Source organism: Babylonia areolata, chromosome 18 (genome assembly GCF_041734735.1).
Source record: "Babylonia areolata isolate BAREFJ2019XMU chromosome 18, ASM4173473v1, whole genome shotgun sequence".
Classification (NCBI taxonomy): Eukaryota; Metazoa; Mollusca; class Gastropoda; order Neogastropoda; family Buccinidae; genus Babylonia; species Babylonia areolata.
The window spans coordinates 53186925-53200648 of NC_134893.1; the positions used below are offsets into that span (position 1 = coordinate 53186925).

Genomic DNA, 13724 nt, shown 5'->3' on the forward strand with positions numbered 1-13724 from the left:
TCTCTCTAGCTTATTCTGTTTCAGAGATAAGACTTATCAACATGACATACAACGGCATAGCAATAGCATAGAATAGCATAGCATACCAAAGCACATCATAGCATAGCAGAACAGAACTAGAAGAGAACCAATAATACTCACACAGAAATGTGTTCAGTGACCACCCCATTATGGCTACTGACATTCACCGATGAAGGAGGAGGACCCACCAGAAGACAATGGCAGACAACTCTGGAACATGTCGTTTTCAATCGGTTTATTGTTGTGACAAAACCCACCGTGGGACATACTCACTCCTCAATGTTTGACTGTAATTCATAATTATCACCGGCTTAATAGCTTACCATTACAGATAAGAAATAAGATAAAGGAAGATAGAATGAGTAATTTTTTTAAAGAAATATTTTCATGAACATGTAATCAAATTAGTATAGAAAAATGAGAAAAGAAACTAGACAGACAGACACACACACACACACACACAGGGTGGTAACGCGTCCGACAAGAAAGCGAGAGAATCCGAGCGCATAGGATTCGAATCTCATACTCGCAAGAATTTTTCTCCTCCATCGGACCTTGAGAAGTGTCTGGATGCTGAATCATTCGGATGAGATTGACAAACTGAGGTCCCGTGTGTAACATGCACTTAACAGACGTAAAAGAACCCATGGCAACAAAAGGGTTGAACCCTGGGTAAAATTCGGCAGAGAATCCACTTTGACAGAAAACAAAGAGATTTACAGGTAGAAGAAAACAAAAAGGTGGCACTGCACTGAAGCAAAACTCTATCTGTCGCGAGGACAGTCCAAATTTCACACAGAGAAATCTGTTGTGACAAAATGCGATACACTACAATACAATACAATACGATACAGTGTAGTACAACACGCACACACACGCACATGCACGTACGCGCGCGCGCACATACACCCATCCCCCCCCCCAAACACACATAAATATATATATAAACGAAAAACAGTTTCAAAAACCAAATCCAGACCGTCTTGCAAAAGCTGATGGAATGCAGCATCTGGGTAGCCTGTCGCTTCGAAAAAGTTTATTCTTGAAATTAATGGTTAAAGGAAAGAATACTGAACAACAAACTGATGTCACAAAATGTAGTTTGAAGATGTCAGCAGTCAACATGATAATATCAGTAACAACAGTAATGATGATAACAGTTTCAACAGACACCACAATGATGTCACAAGAATTGAGCTTTGGGATGTGAGCAGTCAACATAATTATTATTGCTATTATTGTTATTATTGCTATCATCATCGACATCATCATCATCATCATTCTTCTTGCTGTGACTACTATTACTTATCATCATCATTAGTATCATTATTGTCATCGTCATTATAATCATCGTAATCATGATTCTCCTTGCTAATACTATCGTTCATTACTATCAATAGTATCATCATTATCATAATCATCATCATTATAATCATCACAATTGCCATTATTTCAATTGTTATTGTTCATACATACATACATGCATACGTGTTTCTACCATCGAGCTCAATAGTATGGAGGGGAAGAAGGGAGGCCGGACGCGAACCAGCAGGCTGCCATCTTGCTGGAGGCTACTGCCTGCCGCGCGCGCCTCTCTCTCTCTTTCTCTCTCTTTCTCTAAGTCTCTCTAATGAAGCTGGCAAATCAGTTGTGGCTGAAAATTACTTTGGTTTTAACTCTTTCCATACGAACGGCGAAAGAGACGACGTCAACAGCGTTTCACCCCAGTTACCATCATCAAAATATTGCAAGCGGAAGGCTCTTATACTGAAGAGGTGAATGTTGACAAAGAATACCACAATTCTGATGACGGAAGCTAAAGGCTGGGTCATTCAGACACCCACTGGACATCCGAAGGGTCTGTGTAGAGGAGAAGAGAGGACTGGCCGTACTGAGTGAGTTAATGTATATAAACAACTGGACAAGAGAGAGAGAGAGAGAGAGAGAGAGGGGGGGGAGGGAGAGAGGGAGAGAGATTGGTTACTCAGCTGTAAAATGTTGAATGCGACGAAAACTTGCAGGAGGGAGGGGGGCAAAGAGAGAAAACGAGATGAAGGTGATGGCACACACACACACACACACACACACACACACACACACACACACACACACACACACACACACACACACACACACACACACACTGTTTTCGGCTGTTGGTTTCTTGTTTGTTTTGTTGTTGTCTTTTGTGGAACCTCTAACGTCCTAGCTAATTTTTCCCACTTTCTTTTTCCACTCTTTTTTTTTGTCACACACACACTGACGATGTTTTCTGGTGTCTGTTGTGGGGCCTCCAACCTCCTATTTTTCCCACTTTCTGTTTTTTCCCTCTATTTTGTTTTCTGATTTTCTTTTTTTATTCGTTTCTTTTTTTTCCTTTTTTTTCTGACTCTCTTTCTTTTTTTTCTTCCTTTTTTTAAAGTCTTCTTTCATTTTCTTTCCTTTTACTACGCCCATTCATGCACAGTTCTTTGTCTGCCTGTCTTTCTATTGATGGACAACATTTGTCGACTTAAGTGTACGATTTGCTGGGGTTTTTTTAAGGATTTTTTTATATTCATTTTTATCTTTTCTTTTTTTAAATTGTCATTTTTTTTCATCCTTATTCATCATTATCATTTCATTTTATTTCATTTTTATTTCTATTTTCTATTTCTATTTTTATTTATTCATAATTATTATTTTAAAATACGCTGCTGGTCAGGCATCTGCTTAGCAGATATGGTGTAGCGTATGTGGATTTGTCCGAACGAGGTGCCGACTATTTGTTGCTTTGATAATAATAATAATAATAATTATTATTATTATTAAGTTGTTGTTATCATTGTTATTGTTATATTATCAATTGTTGTTATTATCATTATCAACATCATTAATACTGTAATCATTATTATCATTAGTCGTTATCATTATTATTATGGTCAAGACTAAGAGGGAAACACACACACACACACACACACACACACACACACACACACACACACACACACAGAGAGAGAGAGAGAGAGAGAGAGATGTCAAAAATAAAAGATCGTTTAGTTGCTTTTTTTTTTCTTTTTTCAACAAATAGTACTCTTTCTCATACCTATTGTCGCAGTTGTTGGTTTGTTTTTTTTTTTTTTTTGCCATACAACGATTAGATATTTTGCTGAAAATGTCTACACTCTACCACTGTCCAGCAGTGAAATGTACGCTGCTGGCCTCCAGCAAGATGGAGAACCGGCTGCCGCGCGAGGCGGCCTGTTAATGTTTTACCGCGACTGCCACTCCATCCCATTCGGCTCTGGTCTCTACGCACATTCACGCTGACATCCATTCAAAGCTGAAGACAAAAATAAATCACCAGAGCAGGTGTTTTTCATCTATGTCTTTTGTCTTCTTCTTTTTTTTATCTTATTTTTTTTTATTTATTTATTTATTTATTTGCTACACCAAATGAAACTGACCTGTTACTGCACTTCTCGTTCCAATACTGCTGATTACCAGTTCTGTTGTTCACTTCACTTCACTGCACTTCACTTCTCGTCCCAATTCTGCTGATTACCAGTTCTGTTGTTCACTTCACGTCACTTCACTTCACTTCTCGTCCCAATGCTGCTGATTACCAGTTCTATTGTTCACGTCACTTCACATCACTTCACTTCACTTCTCGTCCCAATACTGCTGATTACCAGTTCTGTTGTTCACTTCACGTCACTTCACTTCACTTCTCGTCCCAATTCTGCTGATTGTCAGTTCTGTTGTTCACTTCATTTCACTTCTCGTTCCGATACTGCTGATTGTCAGTTCTGTTGTTCACTTCACGTCACTTCACTTCACTTCTCGTCCCAATACTGCTGATTACCAGTTCTGTTGTTCACTTCACGTCACTTCACTTCACTTCTCGTCCCAATACTGCTGATTACCAGTTCTGTTGTTCACTTCACGTCACTTCACTTCACTTCTCGTCCCAATACTGCTGATTACCAGTTCTGTTGTTCACTTCACGTCACTTCACTTCACTTCTCGTCCCAATACTGCTGATTACCAGTTCTGTTGTTCACTTCACTTCACTTCTCGTCCCAATACTGCTGATTACCAGTTCTGTTGTTCACTTCACGTCACTTCACTTCACTTCTCGTCCCAATACTGCTGATTACCAGTTCTGTTGTTCACTTCACGTCACTTCACTTCACTTCTCGTCCCAATACTGCTGATTACCAGTTCTGTTGTTCACTTCACGTCACTTCACTTCACTTCTCGTCCCAATGCTGCTGATTACCAGTTCTGTTGTTCACTTCACGTCACTTCACTTCTCGTCCCAAAACTGCTGATTACCAGTTCTGTTGTTCACTTCACGTCACTTCACTTCTCGTCTCAATGTTGCTGATTACCAGTTCTGTCGTTCACTTCACTTCTCGTCCCAATTCTGCTGATTGTCAGTTCTGTTGTTCACTTCATTTCTCTTCTCGTTCCGATACTGCTGATTGTCAGTTGCGTTGCTGATTGACATACTGTCCTTCACTTCACTTCACATCACTTCAATCCACGTCCCAGCGTTGCTGATTGACATGCTGTCGTTCACTTCACTTCACTTCACTTCACTTCACGTCCCGATACTGCTGGCTGTCCGTACTGTTGTCCACTTCATTTTGCTCTTGCTCCTTCTTGCTTCCCGCCCTTTCTGTCTTTGTCCACCCGAAAGATTGAAAAAGTATGTATGTATACCCTGTGTTGGGTCTGGCTTATAAAGCGGAGTAAAAATAGCGCTACTGATTATAAAGGTGGGGGAAGAGGTGACAAGGGAAGGAAGGTGGGTTAGGGGTGATCAGGGGTGGGGGGGGAGTGGAGGGGCAGGGAGAGGGGTACACTTGAGGAGTGTGCAGGATCACCACTGTGGTTGCGGTATACGGGAACTGCGGGTATTCAATCTTGCAAAGTGGTGGGACTGGTGGTAGGTGTCTTTTCTTTTCTTTACTGTCGTTTTTTTTTTTTTTTTTTTTTAGCGGTGGGCGTGAGTCTCTCTCTCTCTCTCTCTCTCTCTCTCTATATATATATATTATATCTGTGTGTGTGTGTGTGTGCGCGCGCGCGCGCGTGAGTGTGTGTGTGTGTGTACGCGCGTGCGTGCGTGCGTGTGCATGCGTTTGTCTGTGTGCGTGTGTGTGTGTGTGTGTGTGTGTGTGCGTGCGTGCGTGCATATGTGTGTGTGTGTGTGTGTGTGTGTGTGGTGTGTGTACGCGCGTGCGTGCGTGCTTGTGCACGCGTTTGTCTGTGTGTGTGTGTGCGTGCGTGCGTGCATGTGCGTGCGTGTGTGTGTGTGTGTATGTGTGTTTGTGCGCGTGTTACTGTGAATCTTAAAACAATAATCATGAATATTTTTAGGATGGTATTTGATTTGTTTATAATCGTCATCGAAATTGTCATTGCCCCTTGTCTGAACGGCGAATAAAATAATTTTATCAGTGTCAGTCTATCTATCCCTGTCTCTCTGTCTCTGTCTCTGTCTCCCCCTCGCCCCGCCCCCCCCTCTCTCTCTCTCTCTCTTAAATGTAGCAAGTCTTCATCTTTCGGGTGGACAGGAATGGACTCGTTTGCTCCTTTGAGTGTCGTAAAGATCACCCAAGGAGACTCTAGAGTGGTACAGCTCAGAGGCCTGAGCTGATACCGAAATCAGCAGGCGAGCTATATTATACATGAAACGAAACACAGATGTAACATTTCAAATGGAGGTGAAATTTCACAGTGCCCGATGTCACGTCAACATGCACCCGTTTATCATCTCACTGTTGTGTTCTTGTTGTTGTTGTTGTTGTTGTCACCTTTGACAGCTCTTGTTTCTTGTTTTTCTTTCTTTTTTATGTTTTGTCTCTTAGGTGACAATAACACATCTCTTAACTGTTCTTCGAAGTAAACATAGCAGGTTAGCAAACTAACATGCAACCAACCGATTATGTGAGGCAAGGCCTTAAACAAAAAGTCATGTAAGCATAACTGGCAATGGAAATCAGAAGAACAAAAAAGAGACAGAGGGAGAGAGAAAGAGAGAAACAGAGAGAGAGAGAGAGAAAGCGAGATACAGATATAGAAAAACAGAGAGAGAGAATGGCAGACAGACAGGCAGAGAGAAACAGAGAGAGAGAGAGAGAGAGACAGACAGACAGACAGACAGAGAGGGAGACAGAACTCAGAACTCAGAAATATCTTACTGCAAGGCCACCGGCCTGTTTGCAAAGGAGGTACATACATACAATTGCGACACACAAAATACCGAAAATACAGGGGGGGAGGGACCAATGTCATGGACATAACACTTCATAACTGAAAAAGTAGGAGAGGGAGACAGAGAGAAACAGAGAGACAGAGAGAAAAAGACAGAGACAAAGACACAGAGAGAGAGAGAGGAGGGGGGGCGGGGGGGGGGGGGGGGGGGGGCAGACTGAAAGACAGAGAGGGAGGCCGGGGTGGGGGGAGGTTTCCGAAAAGCATTATTTTAAATGTGACGTTTTGAAGAAAGGGGTTACCACCAGACGGGTGTCCTTCCCCGTCACCACGTGCCTTATCTGCTGTGCCTGGCAGCAGGTGCGCCTTGTCTCCGTGTGAGCTGCGCGGAGAAGAAAACTGGAGGAAATCAAGTCTTCGGTGAATGAAAACATGGCTAAGTCGGTGCTAAGTATGTTCGCTTTGCCTGTCTGTCTATCTCTGCAATTCTGACTTGATCAAGTTGGAATTTGGCACGGTGATCAGTTCTGGGGGTCTTCTTTGTCTGACTAAATTTGGAATATCTCTGTTACTTAAGTTAAGGGATTATATATATAGCTGGCTAAAACTTCGAAGTGCTGATTCATCGGGAAAACCCTTGTAACGCAGCCATTGGCTAATTTGAGATCCGTCGAAATGAGACACTTGACACTTTGAAATCTTTTTATTATCATTACCTGCAATCGTCTATTGACAAAGATGTGATAAGGGTTAATTCCTATATCACCGCGCGTACAGTACAACACACACCGCTTATTCTACCAGCAAAAAAAGAAAAAGAAAAAAAGTCTTATCTTTTTTGCTTCTGCAATAAATTTAGCTGCAGAGACTATTAGATCGTCACGAGATGATAAAGCAGTCGTGGTTTTTGTTTGTTTTTGTTTTTTTTACCACCAACATCAGATTTTTCAACTGCACACTTTTCTCTCACTTTATCACATAATTTACATTTGAAGAAAATATGTTTTTCCATTATCGACACTGGATACAAATCAATAACGTCTCCATGAATGCCCTAGACTCAGAATGCTCTCAGCCGAAATCTGTCAAAATTTAATTCATGCCACTTATCACACACACACACACACACACACACACACACACACACACACACACACACACACAGGTATGCATGTATGCATACACACACACACACACACACACACACACACACACACACACACACACACACACACACACACACACACAGAGAGTGTGTGTGTGTGTGTAAGCGAGAACAATGAGCTGTTTAAAACAGCGTGTCAGACAGATCGTCGTGTTGACTGGTTGATATTCAGACTTTGGCGTTTTCGTTCTAAGAAATATCTGCAACTCGTGACAAAAAGTGGAGGGTAGAAAGCAACGTGCTTTTCACGCCCTCAGTACCGAACAACTTGGGCCCTGAGGGTGAACCTCAACAGGTCGTTAGACCTTCTTCAGGCAGGTGTGTGTGTGTGTGTGTGTGTGTGTGTGTGTGTGTGTGGGGTGTGTGTGTGTGTGTGTGTGTGTGTGTGTGTGTGTGTGTGTGTGTGTGTTGTGTGTGTGTGTGTGTGTGTGTGTGTGTGTGTGTGTGCATACATGCATACCTGTGTGAGTGTGTGTGTGTGTGTGTGTGTGTGTGTGTGTGTGTGTGTGCATACATGCATACCTGTGTGTGTGCGTGTGTGTGTGTGTGTGTGTGTGTGTGTGTGTGTGTGTGTGTGTGCATACATGCATACCTGTGTGTGTGTGTGTGTGTGTGTGTGTGTGTGTGTGTGCATACATCTATACCTGTGTGTGTGTGTGTGTGTGTGTGTGTGTGTGTGTGCGGTGGCAAACCTTCACTGAGCTCTTGCTATCTTTCTCCTACCTCTATTAAATCTTTAAAATATGCGCGCGCGCGCGACACACACACACACACACACACACACACACACACACACACACACACACACACACACACACACACACACACACACACACACACACACGCACACAGACACACACGCACACACACACACACACACACACACACACACACACACACACACTAACACACACACTCATGCGCAGAATATCATACTGTACTATACATCACAGTAAAGAAAAGAAAAAAGCCGGCAAAGAAACTATACCCTCTCGCCATTTCGAAAAAGATCTTTGAAAGAAATACTTACAGGCGGTTGGGGTTGGCGGGAGGGGTGGGGGGGTTATACTTTTCCTGAATGAAACTAGTGAGGTTGTTGCTGTTTTTTTTCCATCAGCAGCGTCAATGAACTGAAAAGAAACGGCCTACAGGCATTCCACCTTTTATGGTGTGTGTGTGTGTGCGTGTGTCTGTGTCTGTGTGTCTGTGAGTGAGAGACAGAGAGAGACAGAGACAGAGAGTGAGCGGAATATGAAAACGCAAGGAATGAATACACACGTAGGTGTGAAAAAAAAAATAATAAAGAAGATAATTAAAAAGTTCACCTCCTGTTCAGTTCAGTAGACTTGATTCGTTTTTTTACTCACTGTTGATAACATCTATTTGGCGATGCGTAGACGCATTCACCCAAATTCATTTCCACATACATCCACGCATATAGACATAAGAAAGAAATCATGAAAATAAAACATTGTCAGAAACGACGTGGGTTCCACGTCAGTGACTCCCCATCCCACCCCCACCCAAACCCCCACTCCGCCCAGCTTCCCGGTTACTTCTGCCGAATAAATTGAACCATATACTTTGTTCTGAGTACACTCGCCAACATTATTTACTCCTTCCACAAGGCCTTGGGTGGTGGTCTGGACGCTACTCAACCGGACGAGAAGATAGATAGCCCGAGGTCCCGTGTGTATTATGTACTTAGCACACGTAAAAGATCCCACGGCAACAAGAGAGTTGTCCCTGGCAAAAGTCTGTGGATAAATCCTTTTTATATCAAAAACAAATACACTTGCAAACCATAAACAAAACAAGAGAGGCAAGGCCTTCAAGACTCACTTGTGATACACTTAAAAAAAAAAATCCAAGCTTTTTATGTATTGAGTGTAATTTCAAAATGTAATGTTTAAGATGAGAAAGATCAGTTTAAAGCAAATTAACTCCCCTAGCATTACAGAGTAATTTCCCTTTTTTACTATCTGCACCAAAACGTTTGCAAAATAAATAAAACTTCCATGCTTAGCAAAAGAAGTTCCTGTTTGAACAAAAAATGATAATAATGACTGCTCTAGCTGTTGGGTCAGAATATCAGATCAAAGTGCCAAGTTTAGAGAATACAAAAAATATAAATATAACAGTAAATGCAGTTTGCATATAATTAGGCTTCATTCTTTATTTTTTGTGTGGCCATCCCAGAGGCGCAGTATTGTTTTAAACAAGATGACAGGAAAAAACTGAATTTTTCCTATTTTTATGCCAAATTTGGTGTCAACTGACAAAGTATTTGCAGAGAAAATGCCAATGTTAAAGTTTACCACGGACACACACACACACACAGACACACACACACACACACACACACACACACACACACAGACAACCGAACACCGGGTTAAAACATAGACTAACTTTGTTTACACAAGTGAGTCAACGATATAAAAGTAAAAGTACCGCTGTACTGTGACAGTGCGATCCTCCAGAGGATAACAGCCAGACTCTCACACAGAGAAATCTGTTGTGACAGAAGTATATGAATAGACAGATAAATAAATAAATCAATAGACAGATAGATAGATAAATAAATAAATAAATAGATAAATAAATAGTTAAAGATACGATATGTAAGTCAATTGTAAAAGGAACACAATGTAACAATAAAGGGTGAATTTTTACCATCGGTTTTTGTGTGACTGGGTGTGACAGAAATTGTATGCCTTTGATATATATTATATTTTCATTATAATATGTCACACTGCTCTGTGCCCTTTCGTGGATCGTCTCACAGCACGATGTGAAGCGACAATCTGTAGATATAGACAGCAGGCAGTTTGCGAATAAAGAACGGGGCGCTGCGCAAATAATTGACAAGTTGTGTCAGCAGTGTGTAAACACGGATGTCACGACAGGAAATTTGAATAGTGTCTACGTTTGAGCAACAATCACATATTTTGTACGCATGTTTTGATCAGCACAAGAAATCAGGAATCAGAAGTTGATCAACAACAGCGACAACAAAAACTACAAAACTGTGGATTAAAACTTTATGTCTTTGTCTCTCTGTCTCTGTCTCTCTTCCTCTCTACCCCCCTTACTCTCCCATCCTACCCCCCTCTCTTTCTTTTTCTCCCACATACCCTTCTCTCTCTTTATCTGTATTTCTGTCATCCACCCCCTCTATCTCTCTCGGTGCCTCTTCGGAGTTGTGAAGGTACAGTAACTACATGCAACTGATGAGCAGTGTCAATTAACTGATCACAATGTCACATATAAGTACAGTTTCAGTTTCACTTTCTCAAGGAGGCGTCACTGCGTTCGGACAAATCCATACACGCTACACCACATCTGTTGAGCAGATGCCTGACCAGCAGCATAACCCAACGCGCTTAGTCAGGCCTTGAGTGCATGCTTACATATTTGTGTACCTATGAAAGTGGATTTCATTTTACGTAATTTCGCCAGAGGACAACACTCTCGTTGCCATGGGTTCTTTTTCAGCGCGCCAAGTGCGTGCTGCACACGGGACCTCGGTTTATCGTCTCATCCGAAAGACTAGACGCTCAGTTTGATTTTCCAGTCAAACTTGGGAGAAAGGGCGAGAGCGGGATTCGAACCCACACCCTCACGGACTCTCTGTATTGGCAGCTGAGCGTCTTAACCATTCTGCCACCTTCCTCCTAGCTCAACAGATGTGGTGTAGCGTGTATGGATTTGTCCGAACGCAGTGACGCCTCCTTGAGAAAGTGAAAGTGAAAGTATAAGTACATAGTTTCGGTAAACCATACAAGCAGTGCTTATTTCGCCACTGTGCTGTAAGTGGATATGATGTGGATGTTATAATCAGCCGGGTGGTCTGCCAAACTTGATGAGTTTCAGTTTCAGTTTCAGTAGCTCAAGGAGGCGTCACTGCGTTCGGACAAAACCATATACACTACACCACATCTGCCAAGCAGATGCCTGACCAGCAGCGTAACCCAACGCGCTTAGTCAGGCCTTGAGAAGAAAAAAAAGGTGAATAAATAATAGATAAGCTTACATAAATAAATAAATAAATAAATAAATGATAATTATAATACAGAAAAAGGTAGTAATAATAATAATAATAAATAAATAAATAAATAAATAAGACAACAATGATGATAAATAAGCAAATAAATGTAAAACATGAAGACACACATTCACACATACACCCACACATGCATAACAGATATGCACCAAACATGCAGTTTCACACATATGAAAGCACAGTCAAATACATATATATAAACGTACATGAGCTCCAACACACACACACACACACACACACACACACACACACAAACACACACACAAACTTGATGAAAGCCACTGTAATGAACACAGGACGGAAGGACCGAGACAACGACTGTAATGAAACAGACACCGAGCGTTCAGATGCCCCGATAACTTCCACTCATTCCTACACTTCAGCTGTCTCAGAACATTCTTCTTCTTCTGCGTTCACTCGTATGCACACGAGTGGGCTTTTACGTGTATGACCGTTTTTCCCCCGCCATGTAGGCAGCCATACTCCGTTTTCGGGGGTCTGCATGCTGGGTATGTTCTTGTTTCCATAACCCACCGAACGCTGACATGGATTACAGGATCTTTAACGTGCGTATTTGATCTTCTGCTTGCATATACACACGAAGGGGGTTCAGGCACTAGCAGGTCTGCACATATGTTGACCTGAGAGATCGCAAAAATCTCCACCCTTTACCCACCAGGCGCCGTCACCGTGATTCGAACCCGAGACCCTCAGATTGACAGTCCAACGCTTTAACCACTCGGCTATTGCGCCCGTCTCTCAGAACATTCAAAATTTCATCTCCAAACATGCCTGTCTGGGTCGCTCTCCCAGACAATGGTTTCCAACATAAAATACACGTTTCATGATCATAATGGACTGTGTAGAAATGCGTACGTATCTGACACTCTACCCCGTGGTTTATATCTTTGTTTAGGTGGTCCGGTCGAAAGGGCTGCTGACCACTTTCTGTTTCCGTCGACTTTTCCACTGTCATGGATATTGATAGCTTCAGGTATTTGGACTTCATCTTCAGCAACCTGTCCTTCAATGCTGAAATCAGTGTCAGAATTATTAGGAAGGCTGCCATCATCGTGGAAAGGCCCACCAAGATTGTCAAGCAAAGTAATAAAATCGCAGAATACATTGAATGTCTACCAAGCGCAAATACTCAGAACCCTCCTCTGTGGCAGTGGGGCGTGGACAGTCTACTCGAGGTAAGAGATGAATCTGAACTGGTTGTATCTCTATTGCCTCAGATACACCCCAGCTATTTCATCGCAAGCCAGAATTCTGAATACTGTGGCATTAAGGAGGGTCAGGTCCACAAGCCTGCTGTCAGTCGTCAGCCCCCAAGTCTCAGATGGCTCAGTCATGTCTGGAGGATGGAGAAGGGACGAATCTCAAAAGACATCCTCTGCAGACACCTTGAGACAGGGTCTTGAGCTACTGAGCATCCATGCCTCCGCTACAGAACTGTGTGCAGAATTATAGATCAACAGTAGCCCAGACCTTCAGGGTTTTTAAAGCAATGTGGACGTGAACAGTGGTCCACTGCAGACAAGCAGATATAAAAGCGCGACAGGTGCGTGAGAGAGTGAAAGATTGAGGGGAGAGGGGGTGGGTGGATATAATGTTTGCACAAAGGAGAAGCAGGGAGGGAAGAGAGAGGGTGGGTGGGTGCGAGGGACACCATGGAGATATTCGTGCGGCGCGAATCATAACACCATCAACTTATCCACACAAGCCGCTGATTGGCCACACCCTAAAGTGTCCGCTGTGTTGTTTTTTTCAAGACAAACAAGTTGGCAGACCCACAACACCCCACCCATGCACCGTGCCAGCAGTGAACCCAAGGAGCCCGTCACATTTTTGTCCAGCAAACTGCTGTCCTCAACTGGTCTGACTGCCTTTGCCAACGTGTGACAGAACCGCCTTGGGTGTGGTACCGAGCAGCTCTCGAAAAGCTTTAAAGGCTGTGATCCACCGACAGGCACTGCCTTACGACAGTCACTTGCAAAATGTATTTCAAGGACAACCGACCGAAAAACCACGTCATCATTAGTGGTGATCTGTTTCTCGCAAAGACCAAATTTGTTCCAAAATTTTCATCCGACGTGGACGCACGATGACCAGTTTGACATGGCAGTGGCCACGGTTTCGTGCTCCGTAACTGCCCACATTGTGGCGGACAGCGGGAATAATTATAAGACTTGACCGTGGTACTGCCTCACGCTGTCTTGACGTGGATCGCTGGACACCACACACCTGTGTTTCATTGCACACCAGATA

At 42.8% G+C, this 13724-nt stretch overlaps 1 protein-coding gene across 1 annotated transcript in view; it reads right to left on the minus strand.

Annotated features, from left to right (window-relative positions):
- LOC143292275 (uncharacterized) overlaps positions 1-4996 on the minus strand; it is a gene marked incomplete at its 5' end in the record, with an annotated part of 5334 nt that extends 338 nt beyond the window's left edge. The window contains one exon of the mRNA XM_076602461.1: positions 4912-4996. Within this exon, the coding sequence (XP_076458576.1) occupies positions 4912-4996 (85 nt within the window). The remainder of the gene's footprint in view (positions 1-4911) is intronic.
- Positions 4997-13724: the final 8728 nt, after the last annotated feature.